At 45.3% G+C, this 10,132-nt stretch overlaps 1 protein-coding gene across 1 annotated transcript; it reads left to right on the top strand.

Moving 5' to 3' along the window:
- The first annotated feature begins 5,150 nt into the window (after window positions 1–5,150).
- Window positions 5,151–7,624, top strand: LOC123068560 (uncharacterized). The gene is made up of 3 exons (XM_044491162.1): window positions 5,151–6,122; window positions 6,297–6,526; window positions 6,655–7,624. Exons 1-3 carry the CDS (start codon window positions 5,288–5,290, stop codon window positions 7,396–7,398), a joined length of 1,809 nt encoding a protein of 602 aa, XP_044347097.1. The 5' UTR covers window positions 5,151–5,287; the 3' UTR covers window positions 7,399–7,624.
- The last annotated feature ends 2,508 nt before the right edge of the window (window positions 7,625–10,132 follow it).

The following is a 10,132-nucleotide window of genomic DNA, read 5'->3' as shown; positions in this document are numbered from 1 at the left end:
TCCATCTGTACTAGTTCCATGCATGACAAACCAACCTAAACCTGCTGACTAGGTGAAAACATATAAATGGCAGTTATAAGGGCTTAATTTGGAGATGCATTTGAATCTTTGGTTCAAATGGACTCCATCCAGATAACAACTAGTTGCATTAGCTCAAACATCATCACATCTACATGCCATGGTCATGCATCATATTGTTGCATATGCTTGTGTTTTGATTGTTGGCACCGTTCCTTCTCGATAGGTCCTCCTCCGGAGAGTGCTCGAGAGTACCTATCTGTGAAGCAGTGCCCTCTTGTTAATCTACCAGGCAAGCAAACCCCCTTGTTCATTCCGATACAATCCTACTCTCTCGCTCCTGCTCTCAGTTATTGCATTAGGACAACAACGATTCATCTGCTACTTTGTGCTGCGGTAGTTGAACCCATTCCTCTGCATGACCTGTCATTGCCACAGTAAATAGTTGAAACCCACTAGCATGTGTAGGAGTTGATTGAAGCCATTGTTGTGTTCCTACCATGCCGTGCCTGCTATTGCTTAGAGTGTGTCAGGTCTGATTCATTGGGAATGAGTTGGAGTGCAGTGCTCTATGTTCTGATGCTGAGAGTTAAGTGTGTGAACACGATTTGGTAAAGGTAGCGGTGAGAGGCCATGTAGGAGTACATGGTGGGTTGTCTCACCGGAACCATCCATAAGCACTGAGTTCTATGTATGTTGTCCAATGACTCGATACTACCACACATTGGGATCCTTAATTGACTCTCTCGACTTATTAACCGACTTGGTCTCTGTCCAGGAGTCGGAACTAGTTTCTGGTGTTTGTAGGTAGTGCTATTTTTCTACCAAGTGGCACCCGACAGGGTGGGCTTGGGACAGACTAGGCACAGGTGGCACGGTGTACCAAGTGGCACCCGGATGGTGGGCTTGGAAACCCTGCTCACATCGTTTGGGGCCGTGAGCGACACCCCAGCCGGATCTCCTTGCGGATGGAACCCGAATAGGCGATAAACCTAGACTAGAGTCTCGTGTGGTTAGTCAGGTCGTGGCCGACACCCTCGCCAGGCTTCCGCTTGAAGGTTGCCGAGATACATGACGTGTACATGGCGGTAAGTGGCGGGAGCGTGTGTGAAGAAGTACACCCCTGCAGGGTTAACATGATCTATTCGAATAGCCGGGTCCGCGGTTATGGACTTCTTGGATGCTTACATGGTACATAGACAATTTGAAGTGGATACTCTAAAATGCTCAAGACAAGTGTGAGTGCTATGGATGGCTTTCTCGTAGGGAGACGGGGATGAATCCATAGTAGTGTATTGTGTGGTGATTAGTGGACTCGTGTGCGCCATATCACCTCAAAGAAGTTCTGGTAGTCGTAGAACAGGATAGCCACAGAGTCAAAGCTGGCTTGCTGCAACTAAACCCCACATTACCCTCTTGATACAAATGCATGTATGATAGGATCTGATGTAAGTCTTGCTGAGTACCTTTGTACTCATGTTGCTTTATTTATGTTTTTGCAGCGGAGACTTCGGTCTTACTAGTGTCTTTGTGGACTTCGACAAGTAGCTTGTACCTCAGCTACGATCTTGACCGGATGTTGTAGATAGTCAGGCTCTTCAGCCTTTTTCATTTGTAGATGTCTGTACTCAGACATGTAATGCTTCCGCCTGTTGCTTGTTTGCTCTGACTGTTGGGTCATGTGACCCCTGTTTGTAATAATGCTATGATGGCTCTTTGAGCCTTATCTATATGAGTTGTTGAGTTATGTTGTGATGCCATGTTGTATAGCACATACTTGCATGTTATGCGTACGTGTAATGTGTATTTCTATGTGTGGGATCTGACTATCTAGTTGTTTATCCTTAGTAGCCTCTCTTACCGGGAAATGTCTCCTAGTGCTTCCACTGAGCCCTGGTAGCTTGCTACTGCTCCGGAACACTTAGGCTGGCCGGTATGTGTCCTTCTTCGTTCCTGTGTCTGTCCCTTCGGGGAAATGTCACGCGGTGTCTACCGGAGTCCTGTTAGCCTGCTACAGCCCGGTTTACCGGAGTCCTGCTAGCCCAGTTGCTACAGCCCGGATTCACTCGCTGATGACCGACACGCTCGATGCTGGGTCATGTATGCCTGTCCCTGTAAGTTAGTGCTACTTCGGGTTCACGACTAGCCATGTCAGCCCGGGTTCCTTGTCATATGGATGCTAGCGAAACTATCATATACGTGTGCCAAAAGACGCAAACGGTCCCGGGCATGGTAAGGCGACACCCGTGGGAATACCGTGCGTGAGGCCGCAAAGTGATATGAGGTGTTACATGCTAGATCGATGCGGCATAGAATCGGGGTCCTGACATGTCCCGGAACCTTTCGACCATTTTGAGACTCCTCGTAATGTCTGTGATCTCATCCAGGACTCCGAACAAACTTCGGTCACCAAAACACATAACTCATAATACAGATCGTCATCAAATGTTAAACTTGCAGACCCTACGGGTTCGAGAACTATGTAGACATGACCGAGACACATCTCCGATCAATAACCAATAGAGAAACTTGGATGCTCATATTGGCTCCTACATATTTTACGAAGATCTTTATCGGTCAAACCGCATAACAATATACGTTATTCCCTTTGTCATTGGTATGTTACTTGCCCAAGATTCGATCGTCGGTATCCTCATACCTAGTTCAATCTCGTTACCGGCAAGTCTCTTTACTCATTCTGTAATGCATCATCCCCTAACTAACTCATTAGTCACATTGCTTGCAAGGCTTATAGTGATGTGTATTACGGAGAGGGCCCAGAGATACCTCTCCGATACACGGAGTGACAAATCCTAATCTCGATCTATGCCAACTCAACAAGCACCTTCGGAGACACCTGTAGAGCATCTTTATAATCACCCAGTTACGTTGTGACGTTTGATAGCACACAAGGTGTTCCTCCGGTATTCGGGAGTTGCATAATCTCATAGTCAGAGGAATATGTATAAGTCATGAAGAAAGCAATAGCAATAAAACTAGACGATCATAATGCTAAGCTAACGGATGGGTCTTGTCCATCACATCGTTCTCTAATGATGTGATCCCGTTCACCAAATGACAACACATGTCTATAGTCAGGAAACTTAACCATCTTTGATTAACGAGCTAGTCAAGTAGAGGCATACTAGGGACACTCTGTTTGTCTATGTATTCACACGTACTAAGTTTCCGGTTAATACAATTCTAGCATGAATAATAAACATTTATCATGATATAAGGAAATATAAATAACAACTTTATTATTGCCTCTAGGGCATATTTCCTTCACATTGTATTGAGAATCATAAAGAGAGGGAGAGGAAGACATCTATTATGGACCCCGTAGGTCTATAATGAACTACTCACGCATCATCGGAGAGGTGCCAATGAGGATTATGAACCCCTCCGTGATGGTGTCTAGATTGGATTTGGTGGTTCTGGAACTTACGGTGGCTGGAATTGATTTTCATCGACTCCCCTAGGGTTTCTGGAATATTGGGGTATTTATAAAGCAAATAGGTGGTGCGCGAGGCCACCGAGGTGGGCACAACCCACCTGGGGCGCGCCTGGGCCCCCAGGTGTGCCCTGGTGGGTTGTGCTCCCCTCGGAGCACCCCTCAGGAACTTTTTGGCCCATCTAATGTCTTCTGGTACAGAAAAAAACCACAAAAAATTTTGCTGCGTTTGGACTCCGTTTGGTATTGATTCCCCGCGATATAAATAACAAGCAGAAAACAGCAACTAGCACTTGGCACTTGGCACTATGTCAATAGGTTAGTCCCAAAAAATGATATAAAATTGCTATAAAATGATTGTAAAATATCCAACAATGATAATATAACAGCATGGAACAAGCAAAAATTATAGATACGTTGGAGACGTATCAGAGGGCTCACAACCACACATAATTTCCTTCCCGTCCTTCGTCTTCCCCACCTCATATTTTCTCCCTTCCTACAAATCCTCTCTCCCTTCACACACCCTCCCCCTTCCTTTAGATCGGGGCCAACGTCAGTAAGTCGATGACCACGACAGCTGCAGGCTTTTGCTCCTGTTTGTGTGCACCGTCAGGAGGAACCACCATTCTTTCCAGCCACGGATGCAAAAGTGAAAGGATGACAACCGCTCACTGTTGTTGTTTTAGTGGGGGGGTGCTAGAACGGGGCTCGTTGTCGACCCTTAGTGCTGCACGGGCAACGACGGGCGCTGGAGGTGCTGCAACGGGGTGTCGCCACAACGCCACCGACGATGCATATGCTACAAGGCAACCACCGAGGCTGCAACGGGGTCGCGCTAGCGCATCGGTGATGACGACTGCTAGTGTTGCGATGCAACATTCGTCGATGGCTCTCGATGCTGTTATGCAATGCTAGCTGCCAAAATAGAGCCCTCGATGACGGTTCTCAGAGCTGCAATGTAGCGGTCGATGTTGCAATGGAGTGCTTACCGACGAATCCCAATGCTGCAATGGAGCGCCCGTCGGCAGTTCCCGGTGCTGTGATGCAATACTCAACAGCGGCTCTCGGAGCAGCAATGGAATGCTCGGGACTGTGATGGAGCGCTCACTGGCGGCGTCCTGGTGCTGCAATGTAGCGCTTGCCGACAGTTATCGTGATGCTTGCAACGACTGCATGTTGTTGCCTTGTTACTACTAAACGAGATCAAAGCAGGAGGCTGATTGGCGCGATTCGAAGAAGAACAACATGCGTGCATTGACCTATCCAATGGCTGGGAGGAACAAATCGGATGGCTGAAATCAATCGGTTGACGCCTAGGCGCACCATTTATTTAGGACCTGGATAAATCCCGAACATTCGGAATTTGACCATGGAAGATCGAACGTTTTCGATGGCAAGTGACGCGAGGATGACAGGTTTAGTTGGCTGATCCCGCAAAAAAAAAAGGTTTAGTTGGCTGAACTTGCCATCGATCGGGATTTATCATTTCCGTTTATTCAAGGCTGCATATTTTTTTTTAAAAAAGAGAGAAAAAAGAAACCCTTACGGGCCTATAGAGTACTAATAACAAGCTTGTGTGGATGGCGGGGGCGGTGCTTCTCGATCTATTTGTTCGGGCCGGGCCGGGCCGGGTCGGCTGAGAGAGAAACTAAAAGTATAACCACCCCTCGCCCGAACTGATGAGCCCAAAGTTTCCCTAGAATCGCTCAAGAAAAACAAAATCCCTCTTTCGTGAAACCCTAAGATAGGCGGCGGCGGCGGCGGCGGCGGCTGGGTGCGGCGGGCGGCGAGGGAACCGCAAAAGGGCGAGCGATGGCGGGTGGCAGCCCGGCAAAAGAGGAGGTGCGGACGCCTCATGAGTTGGAGATGCAGATGGAAGAGGGGGTCGTGCAGCGGAATCAGCCTCGTCTCAAGAGGAATCGAGCTGACCTTGCTGATGAGCTCGAGTTCTTCACGGACCTCCGCAATACGCTGATGAAGAAGAAGAAGAAGCAGAAGAAGGAGAAGGGCACGCCCGAGAAGGAGAGGTTCGATTCTTCCAACTCCTACCGTAATCTGGGCACGCAGAAGGGGCTTGGTTTTCTCGACAATCGTATCAAGGTCTTGCGCAAGCGGATGGGGATAGCCGCCGGAACTGCCCACACCTCCCCCGCGATCTCTGATCTGTCGGACCCCTCGGGGAAGCATATGAATGGTCTCAGTGATCTGAGTTCGACATTAGGAGCAGATCCAGTTTCAGATGATGATGATGGCGCTGATGGTTCTGGTGACGACGAGGAAGAGGATGAGATGGAGTGTGGCAAGCCAGCCATGGAGGAGGAGGGGGTCCAGAGGATCACCGGCTCCACACCAATTTCGGAGATTGATGCTGAGGCAGTGATGGAGGCAGATGCCCAAGATACCGATGTATCAGAGAAACCTGATCCCATTCCCACCAACACAACGGCAAAAGTGTCCATAAACGGTGATGGCCATGATCGAGCTGACACTGATTGTGTTGATGACGATGAGGTAGACAGAGGCAGATCAGAGGCACAATTAGCCAAGGAGAAGAGGGTGATGTCTACCGAGGAGCTCAAGTTTGAGTCCTTCCGTCGTGGCTGGGAGACTGCGTTTAGCCGACGCAGCGGCCACTTCCTTAACAAGAGTGAGTAGTAATTAACCATGCGGCTTTGTTTTCTCATTCTTGGTTAATTTAATTAGTTTACCTTCGACGGTTGTCCTTCCTTCCTTAACAAGGGAATAGGGGATTTACTCTGCTGCTTATCTAGCACGTATCTGTTCATGTTAGATTTCTGACAGCCGATTTACTTGGGTGCAGCGACAGTGAGTTCCATGCAGTTTACACACTTGGCACCTGGGCGCATCCCATGCGGCGCTGGCATAGAACCTGCCGTGCAGATCTTCTCTGTCAAGCTTACAGAGGTGAAAGGCGGCTTCAAATTTCCATTGTCCGTGTATGGTGTGGTCGCTGCCCGTGATGGCGTGGATTACAACCGCAACCTTCTCTTCTTTTGCGATAGGAGCAACTCCCAAAAACTTACTCAAAATGTACGGTTGCTGGTATATTAATTTGCTCTCCATTTTTTTTTGGGGATCTTCTTGCCTGTCTGCCTGCGTCCTCCCTTGTTGATTATTAATTAATGCTGTGGCTGATATGGTGATGCTTTTGCATGCAGGATCCTTATCTGCGCCTGATCGGCCCGTCTCGTGCTGTTTTCTTTGAGGACTATGTTAATTATGAGGTCCAGCTTATGGTGAAAGGCAGTGTCAAGTCTCGGGACAGGCCGTTGATCACAGATACATACCGCCAAATCCAATGCCGTATTGGTGTATCCACCATCTGCTTTCAGAACTGCTTCTGCACGATGGAGTTACGCTTGGAGCGATTTCTAGGTTCGGTCCAGGCCACCATCTTTGGCGTACGCGTCGTCAAAGACAATGGGGCGTGGCCTTTTGGACATGGTGTTCGGGTTGCTTGCTCCCCAGCATCACGGGAACTTATGGAGGACAGTGATGGTGAATTCAAGTATGTTGCTCAGCCTTCGTCTGGGGAAATCTTGCTGCTTGATTCAAAAGATGGAAGAAGACCTGCGGATTCAGATGGATACCTTTATCTGTCAAGGCAAGTTGTTTCTGTAGAACCAAGCGGACAGCTGGAAGTTGAAATACAGGCCTATGCACCACCCGGCGTTCTCCCTGCAAAAGCTCAGGTCTGCTTCGAAGCCCAAGAATGCAACATAGATCGTGGTCGGTGTTGCCTCCTCGGTGCCGAGGTGGAGATCTGTGTTGCTTGGTCCCGTCTTGCTTCGGACATGGAGATGCTTGCGGGTGTTGACAGGGATTTTCAAAGGGACGAACCAGAGGTTGCGTTCACACAAGTGGGGCTGAATGGAGAGCCTGACACGGAACGAATCTTTTAAGAACTGCTTGGTATTAGCTTGTTGAAGTACCTATAGTAGTATTTCTGCATCGTGTTTGCTTATATATGTAAGGTGTCCAACTATGCCTTATGCTATGCATCTGCATCGGATTAGCTATATATATAACCTGTCCAACTATGACTGATGCACCAGGCACCTGTTTGTTTGGTTGTGTATTGACTGTGACTTCTAATATGCTGTTTGAAAGCATTTCTGTGTTGATTGATCTGCTATGGTCTGTTCTCTGATTAATTACTACTCCCTCCGTTCCTAAATAGATGACTCAACTTTGTACTATTTTAATACAAAGTTGAGTCATCTATTTAGGAACGGAGGGAGTATACTTGTGGTTGCTGACTTGTATTATTATGGTAGCATAGCATGAGACTTCTACCTGCTGGCATGACACATTTGCTTGAAGGAACTGTTTATGCAGTAGCATTTTTCTTTTTCAGTTTATGCAGTCTGATTAGACAGAGACAATCTAGTTTTACTTGAAGAAGCAAGTGAATCTTCTTCAGGTGCATGACAGACTTGCTTACTTGTTTTCATCATGCAATACAATTTTTCTTCCTTAATTATCTGTAAACTGGAGCCATATATCAGTTGCGCGGCGCATGACATGAGATCAGTCACATTACTGGTCACAGATGTTCCTGCATGCATGCCAGTTTATGCATTACAAAAATCACATCTGGACGCATTGTTTCTTAACAAAGTATCTCCACAGGTTTTCAGACACCCTTTCCTTCCTTTGGCTATGTTCTTTTTCTTTTTTTTTTTTGCTTCAGCCTTCTTAGTGAAGGTAAGTTATGCAGGGCTGTGTCAGTGCAAGCCTTTGGATTGGCTAGGTCAGCATTACTTCAATCTGTTCTGCTTGCCTTCAGAATAAGGCCACGTGAAACAATAACACAACCTTCAGAATGGGTATTACTGTGTGCCCTCTACTGCCGCTCATATTGGCAGTACATGTTGCACTCCACTTTCTCCTGGATAATAGAAGTGTCCAACTGTCATTTATTGTATGTAAGACTGACTTTTAAGATATGTCGTGTGGAAGCATTTCTGTGTTGATTAATCTGCATTGGTCTTATTGCCTGATTAATTAGAGTCCAGTCAGTAGTCTGGTTTTACTGACTTGTATTATTCTGGTAGCATTGTTTAGTCCTGATTGTTTAGTCCCGGTTGCAGAACCGGGACTAAAGGCCCTCTGGAACTGGGACTGATGCCCTGTTTTCTACTAGTGCATTAGCCTCTTAGAATCCAGTTTAATGTTGAAAGATTGAAACCGAATTACCTTTAACGTACACTACTATATGCCATCGTGTGCATATTGTTTTGACAATCTTATATCTCTAGAGAATTAGTCAAGAATATCAAATGTATAATAATTTACCGAGTGAACAAAATTATATGCTTTTACAGTTTTATTTTGTTATCTAAAATTCATGTTTCTGCGGTGGAAATGTGATAAGGTAGATTAAACGACAATCTTTGTGCAAATTAATTGGGTCAACTCACATGCTTTGATTATCATATTGTTTGAATTTACGGGCCTCGAGCCCCCTAAATCTTGGCCTTGACCCAGTTAAAATTCTAAAATATCAAAGTCTGATTTAAGTTGCATGGTGAGTGTGTAAGTTTATTACCATACTACTAATGGAGTTATTTTTTGTCATGACTTCCATGAATGTTATGTCGTGATGAAATTTAGCAAGCACACAAAGCATTTATCAAAGTTTGCCTCAATTTTTTTAGATTTTTCAAATTTTTACACGCTATTTTCTATTTTACTATTCACCCCGTGCTCATTTGAGCTCAATAGTAGAAGAGGACTTTCGGCTTGGGAGATTTTATTCATGCTGAAACCGTGGGGTTGCCAGTATAACAATCACATGGATCGTCTATTAAAGCTCTTGCTGGCTCACCTCAACTCAGCTGCTACTCCGCTTGCTCACTTGGCCTTTTTTTAGCTCTCTCTACTGCTAACTCAGAAAGAAAAATAGGTAATGCATTTTCTATTTTGTTAAGTAAAAACTTGTTCATGGATTTTTAAAAATGTTGTGAATTGAAAAGCCATGAAAAAAGGTTCAGGAATGAAAAAAGATAAATGGATTTAAACGATGTTCATGAATTTTAACGAAAGTTCACAAATTAAAAAATCATAGACTATACAAATGTTGGTAACTTTAAAATATTCATGATTTTGTACTTATGCTTGTGGATTTTAAAAACACTCACGAATTTGAATAAACGTTCATGAAATAAAAAGTGGGAAAATAAAAGAAAATGAAGAGAAAAATATATAAAAAGGAAAACTATTAAAAACAGTGGAAAAAACAGGGGGAAAAGTAAAACAGTGCGTTTTGGAGCTCCGAAAGAAGACCAACTCCAACAGATGGTCCAAATTCTCATGGTCCAAAAGACCAACTCCAATAGATGGTCCAAATTCATGGTCCAAAACTAGCCAACAGTCGCTGTCCAGCCACTGTACAGCCGTACATATTGCATAAAAACATGTTTTGAAACAACATAAAAAAAACCATGTCCACAATATCAAATTATTACATTGTTCTTCAGATCCAGGAGATGAAATGCAACACAAATACAACATAGTTTTGCATAATACAACATAGTTTTGAACAAACAAATAATGAATCTATGCGGATCTTTCGCCATGCCATTTTCAATGCTCTTCCATCAAATCTTTCTGGAGTTGGTCATGCACATCGGT

The sequence above is a fragment of the Triticum aestivum genome, chromosome 3B (assembly GCF_018294505.1).
Source record: "Triticum aestivum cultivar Chinese Spring chromosome 3B, IWGSC CS RefSeq v2.1, whole genome shotgun sequence".
In the NCBI taxonomy this organism is placed as follows: Eukaryota; Viridiplantae; Streptophyta; class Magnoliopsida; order Poales; family Poaceae; genus Triticum; species Triticum aestivum.
This window is presented reverse-complemented; position numbering and strand designations above follow the sequence as displayed.